Source organism: Mya arenaria, chromosome 9, assembly GCF_026914265.1.
Source record: "Mya arenaria isolate MELC-2E11 chromosome 9, ASM2691426v1".
NCBI classification, from domain to species: domain Eukaryota; kingdom Metazoa; phylum Mollusca; class Bivalvia; order Myida; family Myidae; genus Mya; species Mya arenaria.
Window position 1 is genome coordinate 70,151,779 of NC_069130.1, and position 18,895 is coordinate 70,170,673.

Genomic DNA, 18,895 nt, shown 5'->3' on the forward strand with positions numbered 1-18,895 from the left:
TGTAACTTGATTTCACAGCTCTTCATGTACCAGTATTGTAACATTGAGTGTGTACATGCATGCTATTAGCTAGTCAGTATTGTAACAACAGAAACACATATACTACATTTGGCTGTTGTAATAATTACCTTGTGTTCAACTCCTCTGCTATATGAACAAACAAAAACAGTCGAGATAATGTCAAAACCTTGTGTTGTTGTTGTTGTGTAAATTCCTTATCCGTGGCAAATCCAATTTTTTTTTACTGACATTCAAATGAAACCTGGTACACATGTTGCCGAAGACAATACATGCATTCAGCAAGGCCCTAAACTCTTGATTTAATAATTATTGAGTTATGCCCCTTTTTTGACTGCAAAACAGATTAGAGATGGTATTCACTTTGCAGTTCTCTTATTATTATCATATATAAGATTGTGCGATGGATACTCCCTTGTAACACTTAATTATTCTTGATTATTCTGGCAAGTTAGTGTAAAACTTTACTATTTCCATAGGCAGCTTTACCATTTAAACTTTTACCATGTTAGGCTTTACCAATTAAACTCTTCATATGGTAGGCTATACCAGTGACACTATTACCATGATAGGCTATACCAGTTACACTATTACCATGATAGGCTATACCAGTTACACTATTACCATGATAGGCTATACCAGTGACACTATTACCATGATAGGCTATACCAGTGACACTATTACCATGATAGGCTATACCAGTGACACTATTACCATGATAGGCTATACCAGTGACACTATTACCATGATAGGCTATACCAGTGACACTATTACCATGATAGGCTATACCAGTGACACTATTACCATGATAGGCTATACCAGTGACACTATTACCATGATAGGCTATACCAGTGACACTATTACCATGATAGGCTATACCAGTGACACTATTACCATGATAGGCTATACCAGTGACACTATTACCATGATAGGCTATACCAGTGACACTATTACCATGATAGGCTATACCAGTGACACTATTACCATGATAGGCTATACCAGTTACACTATTACCATGATAGGCTATACCAGTGACACTATAACCATGATAGGCTATACCAGTTACACTATTACCATGATAGGCTATACCAGTGACACTATTACCATGATAGGCTATACCAGTTACACTATTACCATGATAGGCTATACCAGTGACACTATTACCATGATAGGCTATACCAGTGACACTATTACCATGATAGGCTATACCAGTTACACTATTACCATGATAGGCTATACCAGTTACACTATTACCATGATAGGCTATACCAGTGACACTATTACCATGGTAGGCTATACCAGTGACACTATTACCATGGTAGGCTATACCAGTGACACTATTACCATGATAGGCTATACCAGTGACACTATTACCATGATAGGCTATACCGGTGACGCTATTACCATGATAGGCTATACCAGTGACACTATTACCATGGTAGGCTATACCAGTGACACTATTACCATGATAGGCTATACCAGTGACACTATTACCATGATAGGCTATACCAGTGACACTATTACCATGGTAGGCTATACCAGTGACACTATTACCATGGTAGGCTATACCGGTGACACTATTACCATGATAGGCTATACCGGTGACGCTATTACCATGATAGGCTATACCGGTGACGCTATTACCATGATAGGCTATACCGGTGACGCTATTACCATGATAGGCTATACCGGTGACGCTATTACCATGATAGGCTATACCAGTGACACTATTACCATGGTAGGCTATATCAGTGACACTATTACCATGATAGGCTATACCAGTGACACTATTACCATGGTAGGCTATACCAGTGACACTATTACCATGGTAGGCTATACCAGTGACACTATTACCATGGTAGGCTATATCAGTGACACTATTACCATGATAGGCTATACCAGTGACGCTATTACCATGATAGGCTATACCAGTTACGCTATTACCATGATAGGCTATACCAGTGACACTATTACCATGATAGGCTATACCAGTGACACTATTACCATGATAGGCTATACCAGTTACGCTATTACCATGATAGGCTATACCAGTGACACTATTACCATGATAGGCTATACCAGTGACACTATTACCATGATAGGCTATACCGGTGACGCTATTACCATGATAGGCTATACCAGTGACGCTATTACCATGATAGGCTATACCAGTGACGCTATTACCATGATAGGCTATACCAGTGACACTATTACCATGATAGGCTATACCAGTGACACTATTACCATGGTAGGCTATACCAGTGACACTATTACCATGATAGGCTATACCAGTGACACTATTACCATGATAGGCTATACCAGTGACACTATTACCATGATAGGCTATACCAGTGACACTATTACCATGGTAGGCTATACCAGTGACACTATTACCATGATAGGCTATACCAGTGACACTATTACCATGATAGGCTATACCGGTGACGCTATTACCATGATAGGCTATACCGGTGACGCTATTACCATGATAGGCTATACCGGTGACGCTATTACCATGATAGGCTATACCGGTGACGCTATTACCATGATAGGCTATACCGGTGACGCTATTACCATGATAGGCTATACCAGTGACGCTATTACCATGATAGGCTATACCAGTGACACTATTACCATGATAGGCTATACCAGTGACACTATTACCATGATAGGCTATACCAGTGACACTATTACCATGATAGGCTATACCAGTGACACTATTACCATGATAGGCTATACCAGTGACACTATTACCATGGTAGGCTATGCCAGTGACACTATTACCATGGTAGGCTATGCCAGTGACACTATTACCATGGTAGGCTATACCAGTGACACTATTACCATGATAGGCTATACCAGTGACACTATTACCATGATAGGCTATACCAGTGACACTATTACCATGATAGGCTATACCAGTGACACTATTACCATGATAGGCTATACCAGTGACACTATTACCATGATAGGCTATACCAGTGACACTATTACCATGATAGGCTATACCAGTGACACTATTACCATGGTAGGCTATACCAGTGACACTATTACCATGATAGGCTATACCAGTGACACTATTACCATGATAGGCTATACCAGTGACACTATTACCATGATAGGCTATACCAGTGACACTATTACCATGGTAGGCTATACCAGTGACGCTATTACCATGGTAGGCTATACCGGTGACGCTATTACCATGATAGGCTATACCGGTGACGCTATTACCATGATAGGCTATACCGGTGACGCTATTACCATGATAGGCTATACCAGTGACACTATTACCATGATAGGCTATGCCAGTTAGTGTTTTACTCTGCTACTTTGGAAACTGTACCCTAGAATTTGCTATTTCAGATATAAAACTGTCGTTGTGAAAACAATTTCTTATTTAGTAGCTAAGTATATGCTTGTTGTGAAATATATGAACTGTTTAGTTATTAAATTATGTAAATTGAACAGGTAAGATATTCAGCAGAAATGTAAATATAATTATTTGCTGTTTGAAAGACATAAGATTGGCAGCAGCATTTAAATGGAAATGTGTGTGTTTAATGACTTAAAAAAAAATCTATAGCTCATTCGTAACAGTCAGCCTGCAAAATCTTTAACTTTGGTTACAAAAATGTTCATATGGAACTTACTAAACATGTAATGTTGGTAGAGACAATTTGCATAATATTATGTGTAGCAAGGTCCAGCTGGAAAATAGTTCCAAGTGAGCGTTGGCATCTGCTTGTGGTGCTCTTGCGTATAATTACTTCTTATTTTGTTAGGTCGTGAATATGACAAGTATGGTAATTTACGTCCCTGGTGGAACGTGGCATCGGTGGAGAGATTTGAAGAACGTACAAAGTGTATGATTGACCAGTATTCTGCCTATAAGCTGAATGATGAAAATGTGAGTGGTCTTATCTTTATTTCCAAACACATACAAATATTACAACTAAACAAGAAGTAATGAACAGAAGTGGAATTAGACAATGAACCTTAAATCTGGTGTGAATTTCTTGCTTTAATACTGAAAAAAAAACATATTTAAAGCTGTGACTCTCACAGACTGTCAGTTTTGACTTTTATTTTTTGTCTCAGAATCAGTTGATTTTGGCATCAATGCCTTCAATTGAGTCATATAAGATAACTCACAATAAAATAGATCTCAATTGTTTGGAAAACTGCCAAAAAAAAGCTCTTTTCTTAAACCATAGATTCGGTATGCTCATTATTCAATGCATTTAAAGGGAGACTTGAGTATGGAAAGCACAGCAATAAAATCGCAATTGATCTTCCTTGAAAATGAATTATTCTCAACTTCAAAAATCGATTTGAAATGTAATTAATAGTTACCTTGTCAAAACTATGCATACCTTTCAAGAATTTGTTCAGGGCAAGATTGTGCTGCTATATTTGTGGGTTTATTTTCTTTGTAGATACGAGGCAAGCAGACATTAGGAGAAAATATTGCAGACAATGGGGGATTGAAGGCAGCATATCATGTAATAATCCTTCTTGTGAATTACTCCTCTTGTGGCATTTTACACATAAGTGTCGCATGGATAGTTCATTAAACAATTCAATACAATGAAATCATGGTTCAAACTTTCTAAATGACGATATTTTTTATAGCAATTTTGGTGCAAAATTCAGTTACAAATGATAACCCAACAATGCCTGTGCGATCCTATTATAGAACTTTTATATGGTTTTGTTTTTTTAGCATACTTTAATTGGTTTATATCAAAATTTATATAACATAGCTTATTAAATTACTTTTAAACATATATAAAAATCAGTTGTAAAAATGAGATAGGTAGATTATATAATATATTAATTATGTAGTGAGTACTGGCGACTATTGTATGCAAGTCTTGAACAGAAGGCTCAGAGTCTTTGATAACCACTTGCAACTTCGTTAATGAATAGTGCTGGATATCTGTGAATGTTAGATGGTTCATAATCACGTGAACATAGATTTTAAAACTTGATGTATTATGTTTGTAATGAAGGTCTTTGACTTATGTTACTTGTTCATTATTGTGACATTAAACTAATCTTGCCATTAGCATCAATACTGTTTAATATGCTAACCTCCATTTCAGGCATACGAGGACTGGTTGTCCAAACATGAGGAGGAGCTCCCTCTACCAGCGGTAAATCTCACACACAGACAGCTGTTCTTCCTCAGTTTTGCACATGTAAGAACTAGGTGTTGAATATATGAGTTATCAGTTTTTAATATGTGAGTTCGCAGTTTGAAATATGCAAGTTCACAGTTTGAGAGTATTTGATCTGTTTCTTAGATTCAATGTTCTATCTACATTTTATCACATAAGGTATGCATCTTACAAAATATGAAAGAGGCGGACAATTAATTGTTATGCACTGATCCCATAGCTCAAAGAAAGATCAAGTGGTAATGACAATGATTCTGTTAAAAGTTAACATTGTTCTTAATCTTGTTATTTTATTTCAGGTGTGGTGCTCAAAAAGTACAAAAGAAGCTGACCATCTAGGAATTCTCAGTGATCCTCACAGCCCAGGAGAGTTCAGGTTCGAGAATTCATATACATGTAGCATAGGTGTCCATATCATCAATGATCCTAGGACCAATTATGCATCTACTATTGTTGAAAATATTAACTGGGCATAAAACCACTCCTACGTTCCTCGGTGATACAGTCTCCAGTTGATTTAGTGTTTAAATTTAAAGTGAAAAAGTAACCGGCTGCCAGTGTAGTGTGTCACATAATAGGCTGCCAATGTAGTGTGTCACATAACAGGCTGCCAGTGAAGCATGTCACATAACAAGATGCCAGTGTAGCATGTCACATTTCAGGCTGCCAGTGTAGTGTGTCACATAACAGGCTGCCAGTGTAGCGTGTCACATAACAGGCTGCCAGTGTAGCATTTCACATAACAAGCTGCCAGTGTAGCGTGTCACATAACAGGCTGCCAGTGTAGAATGTCACATAACAGGATGCCAGTGTAGCATTTCACATAACAAGCTGCCAGTGTAGCATGTCACATAACAGGCTGCCAGTGTAGTGTGTCACATAACAAGCTGCCAGTGTAGCATGTCACATAACAAGCTGCCAGTGTAGTGTGTCACATAACAGGCTGCCAGTGTAGCATGTCACATAACAGGCTGCCAGTGTAGCATTTCACATAACAGGCTGTCAGTGTAGCACGTCACATAACAGGCTGCCAGTGTAGCATGTCACATAACAGGCTGCCATAGTGTAGCATGTCACATAACAGGCTGCCAGTGTAGCATGTCACATAACAGGCTACCAGTGTAGCATGTCACATAACAGGCTGCCAGTGTAGCATGTCACATAACAGGATGCCAGTGTAGCATGTCACATAACAGGTTCCATGGTGTAGCATGTCACATAACAGGCTGCCAGTGTAGCATGTCACATAACAGGCTGCCAGTGTAGCATGTTACATAACAAGCTGCCAGTGTAGCATATCACATAGTAAGCTGCCAGTGTAGCATGTCACATAACAGGTTGCCAGTGTAGCATTGTAACATAACAAGCTGCCAATGTAGCATGTCACATAACAGGCTGCCAGTGTAGCATGTCACATAACAAGCTGCCAGTGTAGCATTGTCACATAACAGGCTGCCAGTGTAGCATTGTCACATAACAAGCTGCCAATGTAGCATGTCACATAACAGGCTGCCAGTGTAGCATTGTCACATAACAAGCTACCAATGTAGCATGTCACATAACAGGCTGCCAGTGTAGCATGTCACATAACAAGCTGCCAGTGTAGCATGTCACATAACAGGTTGCCAGTGTAGCATGTCACATAACAGGTTGCCAGTGTAGCATGTCACATAACAAGCTGCCAGTGTAGCATGTCACATAACAGGATGCCAGTGTAGCGTGTCACATAACAAGCTGCCAGTGTAGCATTGTAACATAACAAGCTGCCAATGTAGCATGTCACATAACAGGCTGCCAGTGTAGCATGTCACATAACAAGCTGCCAGTGTAGCATTGTCACATAACAAGCTGCCAATGTAGCATGTCACATAACAGGCTGCCAGTGTAGCATGTCACATGACAAGCTGCCAGTGTAGCATGTCACATAACAGGTTGCCAGTGTAGCATGTCACATAACAGGCTGCCAGTGTAGCATGTCACATAACAGGATGCCAGTGTAGCATTGTCACATAACAAGCTACCAATGTAGCATGTCACATAACAGGCTGCCAGTGTAGCATGTCACATAACAAGCTGCCAGTGTAGCATGTCACATAACAGGTTGCCAGTGTAGCATGTCACATAACAGGTTGCCAGTGTAGCATGTCACATAACAGGCTGCCAGTGTAGCATGTCACATAACAGGATGCCAGTGTAGCATGTCACATAACAAGCTGCCAGTGTAGCATTGTAACATAACAAGCTGCCAATGTAGCATGTCACATAACAGGCTGCCAGTGTAGCATGTCACATAACAAGCTGCCAGTGTAGCATTGTCACATAACAAGCTGCCAATGTAGCATGTCACATAACAGGCTGCCAGTGTAGCATGTCACATGACAAGCTGCCAGTGTAGCATGTCACATAACAGGTTGCCAGTGTAGCATGTCACATAACAGGCTGCCAGTGTAGCATGTCACATAACAGGATGCCAGTGTAGCGTGTCACATAACAGACTGCCAGTGTAGCATGTCACATAACAGGCTGCCAGTGTAGCATGTCACATAACAGGATGCCAGTGTAGCGTGTCACATAACAGGCTGCCAGTGTAGTGTGTCACACAACAAGCTGCCAATGTAGCATGTCACATAACAGGCTGCCAGTGTAGCATGTCATGTTACAGGCTGCCAGTGTAGTATGTCACATAACAAGCTGCCAGTATAGGGTGTCACGTATAAATTTTCCAGTGTAGTGTGTCACGTAACAGGCTGCCAGTGTAGCATTTTATATAACAAGCTGCCAGTGTAGCATGTCACATAACAGGCTGCCAGTGTAGCATGTCACATAACAGGCTGCCAGTGTGGTATGTCACATAACAGGCTGCCAGTGTGGTATGTCACATAACAGGTTAAAATGTGTGTCAAGTTACGCCCACTGTTTAACTTGAAAGCACACAAGTGTGTTTTCATTTCAGCCAGTGGTCTATTGTTGTTATTCATTTCTTGTTCTCTAGTTTCAATGGTGTTTTTTTCTTTCAGGGTAATCGGGACATTATCAAACTCTTATGAGTTTGCCAAGGCATATAAGTGTCCGAAAAACTCTCCAATGAACCCTGACAAGAAATGTGTTGTGTGGTAGTGAAATCAAGATGGCTGAAATTCTCGACTTTGAAATATTTGACTTTGAACTAGACTGAAGTTAAATATTTGACCTTGAACTAAACTTAAGAAAGGTCACGGGTAGAAGTGAATGTCATGAAAATGGCATACAGGTATGAACTTGACCTTGAAAGATTGAATATACATGTAAAAAATGGCATTTTTATGACACGTTTTAAGTAGGGATGTTTCATGTTGGTGCTGACGTCAACAAAATATTTTGAAAAAGGAAATGATGAGGGAAAGTTTGTGTGTTTATACTGTGATTAGAGAGATTGTTCTCAGTCATGTATAACAATGTTCCTTGTCTAATGTGAAATATTTGATATGTATGTCTCATGTTATCATATCGGTGTGCACCATGAATTATTGATATATCATATTGTATTGTATTTGGCCCTTATATACATTACTTATTGTTATAGAAACTAAACATGCAAGTCAGTCTATATTTGTACTTGTATCATACTTCGGTGTAACTTTCATGCCAAAACGACTGTTACAATCTAAATGAACTAAATTCATGTACCGGTATTTTATTGTTCAGTATTGTAGCTTTAGGTTTAAAGTAGTAATTTTTAGCATAACCTGTTTAACACAATATAAAAGAGACATAACTGTGTATTGTTGTCAGTCAAAGATCAGAGTTCCGACGCACGAGGGCATAACCCAGTATTCTTTACTTTCAAACATCAAAATGAGAAACCATGACCTATTAAACAACAAACATGCTTATTCATCTATCATTCTAAATCTAATGGAAAAACAATAATCTTTCATGTTAGACTTTGTAATGAGAACCTTATTGTATAAATGATTCACAATTTAGTCCATTTGTATGAATTGATTACCAAGTGCCCGCATTTTTCACATTTGATGCACAAGCACAAGATTATCGAAGTATGTGTTTAAAACATAAAATAGTACATTCACAGAGATGTACACTTATATGAACTGATCTGGAATTGCATTTACTTACATACATGTACACCAATCAAAACTAAGATTATGGACCATTGTTTAGAATTTCTAAGGCATAATCTTGAAAATAAATGATGTTGTGATGGCTGAATAACATAACCATATTTTTGTTACCATTGTAATGTTTGTAGTAAATCATATTACTTTTGAAGTGTTTACCGTATTAAATCAAATCTGTTTTAAAGTGTTTACCGTAGTAAATCAAATCTGTTTTAAAGTGTTTACCGTAGTAAATCAAATCCTTTTTAAAGTGTTTACCATACTAAGTGTTTAAATAAAAATTGTCTCTGTTTTCATTGTGCTTATTTGATACTATTATAGTTTAGTTTAGTTAATATATACATTGAATTGATTGAGTTACTTTCAAAAAGAAAACGAGAATGTCTCACATGTGTTTTATAATTGTTTTTAACATGTCACAAATTTGTTTTAATGTTATTGAAGGATTGATTCCGATTGTTTGTTTTTTCATGCAGTATGAATGCCCGAGTCTGATCCTGCAAATCCATGAAGCATGCCAGCGCTTCTAGGGAAATTTGCACGATTTTGTCCAAGCGGTCATTCTGCATGAATGCTCAACTATAAGTTTCAATTGCACAGTTTTTTAATTGTTTTGTATTTTATGTTAAATTAAGGATAAATAACTGCATATGCGTGCATATTCGTTCATCCAAAGAAACGCAATGGAAGTGTAAATATGATAACTTGTTCTGTAGGATAACTAGATGTGAGCTTGAAGCATGTCCTTTATTGCAACAGTCTAAATTTAGAGGTCCAATCTATTTGCTTTTTGTGTGATTAGCAATCATCTTGTTTATTTATTTCATGTTTATTTATGTTCCATTTGGAAGTTCCATACTGCCAATATAATATACCTGTCCTTTTTTAAAGGTAAAATATACAATCAGATGTTACAGGAACAGTTGTATTGAAAGACAGCAATTTCATGAATAATGCTTATACAAATTACTTTAATTTTAAGATATACCGGGTTGTAACATATGTCTACGGGTTCACCTGATGTCTCAGCATTCTGTATTTACATTTACATAACTCATTGAAGTATGTAAGTTTAAACATTTATGCTCCCAACTCTGACAAGTGTATGTATTCTTACTCTCTATTGTCAAATCGTATGTTCTTTCAAGAACAGATGATAGGATGGCTTCACATGTTTGTAACCCAGATATTCCGGCCAATTGAATGGCTCATCTGGCAAACTGGATAACTCTTTGACCTGGCCCTGATTTCTCGAACAATCTTATGTCGTTATAACAGGATCAAGCCAAGCACATTCTCTTTGTATAAGAATAATTTGTTCAATATTCGCAAAACAAATATTTCTGAGATTTTAATTCAAATTGTCATTATTATAAACATTTTACATAAGTTTTTATTATTTAAAAATCAAGTTTAAAGCTGAACTCTCACAGATTAAACGTTTTGACAATGTTTTATTTTTTGTCTTGGAAAGAGCCAATTTTTGCGAAAATCCATAGAAACCAGTTATATAAGAGTACTGACAATAATCAGATAGAATTTTATATTTAAGTACTAAAAATAATGATTTATGCGTTTTTCGAACGGAAATATGAAAGTCTACGATCTGATTTTTAGTCAGCAATCTTATATCACTGGTTTGCAGATATTTACGCAAAAATTTGCTCTTTCCAAGAAAAAAATAAAAAGTTGTTAAGATGGTCAATCTGTGAGAGTGCAGCTTTCAGTAAATAATTTGGCTAAATAAATTAAGACGCTTATGATTTTACACTGAAGAGTTTTCAAGAAATAGGGATCTGATCTTATAGATCAGTTCTTAATCAGTTTCACAGTGGTGCTTTATTCTTTTGGCCAAAATTCTCACGATGTAACATCTTTTATGACAGACTTTAGTGTTTTAAGACCTCTTAATGTACTAGACAAATGCCCATGAAATTAAAACAGGGATTCTAAAGAACATATATTATATTCAATCCAAACCTACATATTCATAATATTTTCTTTGAGTTATCACATTTTGATCTTAAAATTTCTACAAACATATTGAATATTTGTATTTTAGAATACAGATTTAGTACTAGTAATTATTTTTTATTTGTTAACCATGTGTTTTCCCTTGGAAAACCTTGGTTATTAGATTGGGGTATATCAATGAACAGGCGACTGTCGGCGTCTTAGGTCAAGGTCACACTTAATAGTTATTTGTAAAAATTGAAATTTTAGTGTGTTAAGGCTAAAACTTGGTCATACATTGGGAAATACCTTGGCACAAATGTTCACTGTGAGAAGCTGGAGTATGTGTGAATACCCATATTTAGAATTTTAAAGGTCAAGGTAAAATTAACTGTCATTGGTCAAAACTTTTTGTATTTTGGCTTGCTGGGCTTTAACTTATCCATTCCTAAGGGTACTTAGCTCAAAATTTCACTGATGGCTGCCATGTCATCTAAACAACATAACAAAAAGATTGATATACAAAAAAATCACTTTTATATTGTTTCAAAAACCTTCAAAACTGATTCATCATTATCAAAGGTCTAGTGTTAAAATAGGGAAGTAAATGGAGTTATCTGTGTCCATAAGTATGCCTATCCATCACTCGTTCAATTTGCCGAAACTTTCTGATGGCATAAATCGAAAACCTGGTTTTCGTCGCATTATGATGCGTCTTGTATCACTAACAGATTGTATGTAAGTGAACAACATTATTTTATTTTAAGATTCCCTTATTTACGTAATTACACGCTTATATGAAACTATAGTGATTGTTAATATATTGTGAATTTTTAAGATGAATATTGTTGATAGTTGTTGATATTGATGCATAAAAAGGTTGTTATAAGTTTGATCCTACCTGTGTATTTTTTCCCTTGGCCATTAGTTATGTTTTCATCAAAATTGAACATGATGTACAGAACTCGGGGCTGTCAAAGTGTGAGCAATTTTAGGAGTTGACTAAAATATTCAAATACTGAAGCTGAGTTTTGAAAAAAAAACATTATGACAGTGGTTTTTAGCTTGTGATTATTTTTTTTTTATTCAAATGCACTACTCAAAAATGACAAAACTTCAGGCATACAGCGACTTACAGTCAAATCACAAACTGCTCCAAACAGATGACAAAGTACACCAAACATATAACAGAGTGCGCCAACACAATCCAAACATTTGAGCAAGTGCACCAAAATTACTTAAAACATATGACAAAGTACACCAAAACTACTTTAAACATATGACAAAGTACACCAAAACTACTTCAAGCATATGACAAAGTACACCAAAACTACTTTAAACATATGACAAAGTACACCCAAACTACTTTAAACATTCGAGAAATATACCAAAATTACTCTTTACATACGACAAAATACTCTAAACATACGACCAAGTGCACAAAAACTACCCCATATATGACAAAGTGCGTCAAAACTACTCCAAGCAAATGACAAAGTGCGCCAAAACTACTCCTTAAATAACAAAGTGCGCAAAAACTACTACAAGCAAATGACAAAGTGCGCCAAACTACTTAAAGCATACGACAAAGTGCACCAAACTTACCACAAAACACACCAATCAGCCAAACATAATTTATTATGTTCAGAAATAAGGACAAAAACGACATTGAAACCTTTTGGTTGAGGCACATGTCCATGTACTTAAATTTACAATCGCTGACGTTCCATGTACAATCATGCGGTAAAAATGATTATCCCATTATTACTGAAATAATTTACATGTATAATATACATATGTTCTACGTGTAATGTATATATAATTATAAACCCTGATGAGCAGCAAGCGAGACCGGTCGGCTTATTAAAGAAAAGAATACTGTATGCGTAAGCCAGCTTAAAAACAACAACATGAATACATCCTCACAACAGACATGGCCGAACGTAATATGCTTTGTAAAAAATGTACCTGGTGTATCTTAGCAACTGACACAATTATACTATATTACTATTAACGTCATTTGTTACAAACAAGGTTTTTAAACGTGGTAGTCTAGTCAGTTGGTATTCTCGTAGTCTGAGTGTATGTTTTACTCAACTTCTCAAGAACCCGACACTGGACTCTTCCTAATTAATAAAACGACAGAAAATCGTTTCATTACATAAGTATCAATTTCACAAACTTTTGGTAAACGGTCGGTGGGCTACCAATTTATATCAGCCTTACTGCTGGTTTAACCTCGGATGAGGTTAACAGTAAACATACGGCATCATTACCTTTTATGGTAATATCGTACCTCGACGTAGTTTACACGAACTGAAGATCACTAACACGAATTGTTGTTTAGCAAATAATATTACATTTTTGACTACTAGTTTCATCTCCTGAACTTTACGCCCATACAACCACACACCTTACCGTGACCCAGATCGTGCTTTATATGACGCTTTGTAACATATCATATACCCATTGTGTCGATTGTTATTTGCTACCCGTATTGAGAGTGGGTCGACCAAAGCGATCCTGTCACGATTAAGGCTTAATATTACTGTGCAGTTTATATTTATAAACATACAGTCACGATTTGAACGCGACAGAAAAAGTTTCATAAATATACTGCGCAAAATTAAAATGACAAAGCGATATATTTTTCGCTTCATTTCAAAATACAATTATTTTAACTGTACACAAATCATAATTATGCTTATTTTATTTGATCGTCAAAGTCAAATTAGTTCAAAACACCTTTCAAGTGTGAAGCTATATAGTGTGCCCCTAAGTACGGCTGAGATTTGAGAGCGTTTACATATTACATCTCATTAGCGTCATGTCAATGCCTGGGTTGAGGGCAAATTATTTCACCATCCGTCCGTTTCCAAGTCAAAGCATTTTTTCATTTTATGGCAAGAAGTTTATACCACATATAAAAAGTGCAGGTGTCAGCTTCCGTTTAAACAAAACGCAATATTTTCTACTAGAACCTAATTTCTTTCAAGCATGTCCCGTCATGTAATGGCAATGTAAGGCATATCAGATTAAGAAGTTAATTAACCAGAAAATCAATGTATACGTAGTCATAGGGAAGGTTCGGGGGGGGGGTAGTTTTACGATGACAGCTATAGCAGTCGATAGCGTTTACGCCGTTACAGAGGCGACGACGTAAGCCGGCCAAAAACAAAATACGGGCGATACCAGCGGTTCCCAGACATATCTAGATATTTGCAAAGCAGAAGAAACAGCGAGGCACAAGCAGGATCGGATACAGTACCCTAGCTCTCCGAAGAGACGTAACTGGGTTTTACAGCGAGGTACAAGCAGGATCGGATACAGTACCCTAGCTCTCCGAAGAGACGTAACTGGGTTTTACAGCGAGGCACACGCAGGATCGGATACAGTACCCTAGCTCTCCGAAGAGACGTAACTGGGTTTTTGAAAGTGCCTGATGTAAAAATTCGATACACGGGAGACAACTTTCCTGGGCTGAACAAGTTAATTTGTATTGAGTTCTCCCAATTCCCCAATGGTGATACCAATGTTTAACGTATTACGGTACGACGCGGTCTGGGTTTGAACCCGGGACTTTTCTCACACCAAGAGGACGCTCTACGAGTGAGCTATCAAGACGGCACGTCATTGAACCTCGTTTTGTGCCCACGTCTTTTGAAACTAAATGTTTTACTTCATGACAATGTTTTTTAGCGTTCTAGTTTAAAAACGTTTTGTTAGATATAATTATTGTCACTATTTATATGGTAATAAACTAAGCCGAACCGTGGATATGTCCACAAACGCGAACAGCGGAAACGGAGCGGATGCGAACATGACGCATTGAATATACACAGCAGTGTCTCACTGGTTCGGGTTTGACGTACGCGGAAAACGGAAGCAGACATCGTGCACATGGAATACCAGCTTAATCGACAAACAATATAACGTTGATGCTGTAGTTTGATCATACGACACCATGATGTCATACTTTCACATATGTGTGTCGCTGCTTTATTATTTTGATCAGTATATGAAGCCAAACAAAAACGTGGTAGTGAACTATATAATTGTTTATGGTCAATATTCCGGCCGTCATTAAGAACTTCCATGTATAACACCGGACTTTGTTTCACTGGGATATTCTGATCGCAAAGACTTCGGGAAAAGGTAGATATATGTTCTTTACAGAGAAAAAGGATGTAATTTAATGTAGTTATTTAACGTAGTTAAAGGACTCGTGAACTTTACGGATTTTTGGTGTATACATATTTTGTAACTTGTAAATCGTGTTTATAATTAAGGTTTAAACTTTTGGCTACTGAACTTGTTTGTGTAGTTTTTCACATAAGTATTAATCATTTGATAGTGTGTTCCTGAACTGGTTCAATATAAAAAGAGATATTGTTTTCAGCGGCTGAAAAAGGATTGTCGTCAGTTCTTACGATTTAAATTTCAAGATTAAATTGAATTCACCCGAGTCACATACTCTTTTGTTTGGACTAGAATTACAATTATAATATCAAATTTCCATTTTTCCTATAAAGTAAAAATATTTCATATTCCACTTTTAAAATGTGTCCAGGCAAGGCACATTCATGTCTACAATTTTGTTAAAATATATGTACACTGAGCCAAAATTATACCGCATCACAGAAAATAAGTTGTTCAAAAGAGGGGGAAAATACAAATAAAAATGAAATAATTATTTTAAAAGAACATTTTTACGTCTTTTTTTCTGAATGTTTATACTGAATTGCGCGGATAAAAAACGGGTCATATATTCTTCAAATTTTATTATACAGAAAATAAGTTGTTCAAAGACGAAGAAATTTTACAAACAAAAATTCCTTAATTTTCAAAAAATCAACATATTACACGCTGAAAAAAAAAAAAATGTGTTCTTTGAAATTTGATTGCTGAGTAGGTTCGAGGCGGCAATAGTATTATGATTATTTGACAATTTGCTACATCGATCATTTCTAAATAAAAGAGATCCGTGAAAAAACAATGCTGTCCCGTTCTGTATTGATGCAAAGCTACACAAATCGTTTGGTTGGCCTTTCGGACAAAGGCGTTTTTTCATACCCTAATTTTGTTAGTACTTTAGTAAGGCCAAAGCGTCAATAGAGTTAACTAAACAAGTATAGATATATTCTCTGATGAATTATTTCAGTAATAATATGTATGTCAATAATTTTTAAGTTCTTTTATAATATGAAGTAAATGTGTACTGTATCCTCAATGTGTGTAAACCACGTGATAAATTACGTCATATACGTATGCTACGTCGGAAGGCAACATTTCGCTTAACATGAAGACTTAAATTAAATATAACTTTTCCTTTACTACACCATTTTAGATTAAACAAAGGGCATAATAGCCCCGCATTCGTTTTATAACCGGAGTTTGATAAGGTGATTAGTTTCATCAAACACTTCGACAAACCTGTTTTTCAAAATAATGTTTTGACAGTGCTCCGTCAGACGGCCGTAGTGTGAAAAGGTTTGTCGAGGTGTTTTAAGACACTGAACTCTCAATCAAAAAGTAAAAGACCGAAGGCGGGGCTCCGTAAGCGGCATAGACTGCGCTTTGTTTCATTTAAAATGGTGAAGAAATAGTGAAGTAATCTTTGTTTAAAGTCTTAATTCGAAGCAAAATATTGCCTTCCGACGTAGCGTTTATGCCGCAATTTGTCACGTGGTATACACACACACTGATCCTGAGCCTGATTAAAAAATATTTTTTTCACGAAATGTGAAAAATAAATATATATGTATTACAATGTTATTCTAAAAACAATTTATTTTACGAGCAGGTAGATATGAAGTCTTCGACGGCGTTCGTTTCGGGCATCTTGATCGGTTGTCTTTGTTGGGTTCCAGCGGTCTACGCGCAGACGGACGCTTTGACGTCAGACGAAATTGCGACCATGCAAGCTGCAGGAATCGAGATCGTGGTTCATACAAACAACACCATCACCATAAAGCACCATGGTTACCCAAACCACACGTTCGAGGGAGGATGGGGTAATAAACCCAAATACTGCGAGCCACCAGAACTATAGCTTCAACATTCCAAAACATGCTACCGTTTCGGAAACTCCGGCTTGCGTTAAACTCGGAGCTATAGGATTGTCACTTAGTGGGGCGGCGTTTTATAATCCATATACTGGGCAAGGGAACAACGCAGTTGAGGGTGACTGTGCGGAAACGTTTGATGACTGTTCCGGTCATCCCTCAGCAAACGGGGCCTATCACTACCACAAACTTCCGGCCTGCATTTACACTGGCGATGACTTGCGTAATAAATTCCTCGGCGTTGCCTTTGATGGCTATCCGATATACGGACCGATGGATGGCAATGGGCACAATTTGACCACATCAGATCTAGACGAATGCCATGGGCACATCGACTCCGACGGACGATACAAATACCGTGCCACCACTGATTTCCCTTACTTGCTCGGCTGCTACCATGGGGAACCAATTATGGGGCAAGGGAATGGAAATACCAACGGTGGAAATTTACCAGGACAGGGACCTCCACCTCCCGGACGTAACCGCCGAGACCTGTCGAACGTTAGATACGAGTTTGTTGGTTATGATCAAAAGAGGAACAGGAGAGTTTTCAAGCGTCAAACAATGATTGGGAATAACTGTCTGAACGTCGAATACACTAACTGGATGGTTGAAACGTGTTATGCGTTTTGTGAGAATCCAAGCGACGGTTCCTTCGATGATTGCCCCTTTAATAATGTTACTCCACCCGGTAACAATGCTACTCCTCCTGTAAACGGTGCTACGATCGTGGGTTACGGCGCAAAATGTTTTGCCATGTTTGTAGTTGTCCTACGCATGCTAATGGTGTTGAAATAAAATCGCCTCCGATAAAAAGTGTATGGATTTGACATACGATAAAACCATTGTGATTATCGCTTGCTATTTCTTTCCATCTGTTTATAATTTATATCAATGAGATTAATGTGCTGTTGTTTTATCATATATGTCATGAATAACGCTGCATGTCAATGTTATGATGACATATAGGCCTTCTTTGAGTTACATGTGTTATATAAGGAAAGCATTTATGTGCGAAAGGTCTTGTTTTTTTATTGTTTACCAACCCTTATACTATGAATGGCGTCAGAATGAGAAAATCTCAACTCCAGACCAAAAACGTTTAATGAAAGAGTTAGCGATTCATATTAATCACTGGGAATTAACTATCACATACACATGCATATATACACTGATTCTAAACTGCAAATTAAATTTCTCACACAGACAGAATAATTGTATAAGATGGGAACCACACAAGAAAGAATAAATAACTACTGTCATTCGGTTCATTCGTTGCCTTGAGAGCTGGTATTGTTCGACGAAGTGCGACTTTTCCAATGATAACCCTTAACGAGTATTAGATTATATCAACAGAGCAGGCCCTATAGAAACGGTGACATATGTCGCACCTAAAGCTGAACTGCTGTACATCATATTCAACTTCCTCATCACTGCTTAAAACAGTAAAATATTCCAAACAATATCATTGCATTCTGTCACTCAAGTTATTCCATGAACATAGATTTTTCTATTTTCAAAAATATAGGTATTACCTAACTTGGAAAGGAATCCTATG

At 37.1% G+C, this 18,895-nt stretch overlaps 1 protein-coding gene and 1 pseudogene across 5 annotated transcripts in view; both read left to right on the forward strand.

Moving 5' to 3' along the window:
• LOC128246465 (endothelin-converting enzyme homolog) overlaps window positions 1-10,985 on the forward strand; it is a 52,182-nt gene extending 41,197 nt beyond the window's left edge. For all 5 annotated transcript variants that reach the window (XM_052964682.1, XM_052964677.1, XM_052964679.1 and 2 more), the window contains 5 exons: window positions 3,804-3,928; window positions 4,458-4,523; window positions 5,127-5,222; window positions 5,501-5,577; window positions 8,219-10,985. In XM_052964682.1, coding sequence (XP_052820642.1) covers window positions 3,804-3,928; window positions 4,458-4,523; window positions 5,127-5,222; window positions 5,501-5,577; window positions 8,219-8,318 — 464 coding nt within the window. In that variant the 3' untranslated portion in view covers window positions 8,319-10,985. The remainder of the gene's footprint in view (window positions 1-3,803; window positions 3,929-4,457; window positions 4,524-5,126; window positions 5,223-5,500; window positions 5,578-8,218) is intronic.
• A 4,300-nt stretch (window positions 10,986-15,285) lies between these two features.
• LOC128246467 (uncharacterized) lies at window positions 15,286-18,599 on the forward strand (annotated as a pseudogene).
• Window positions 18,600-18,895: the final 296 nt, after the last annotated feature.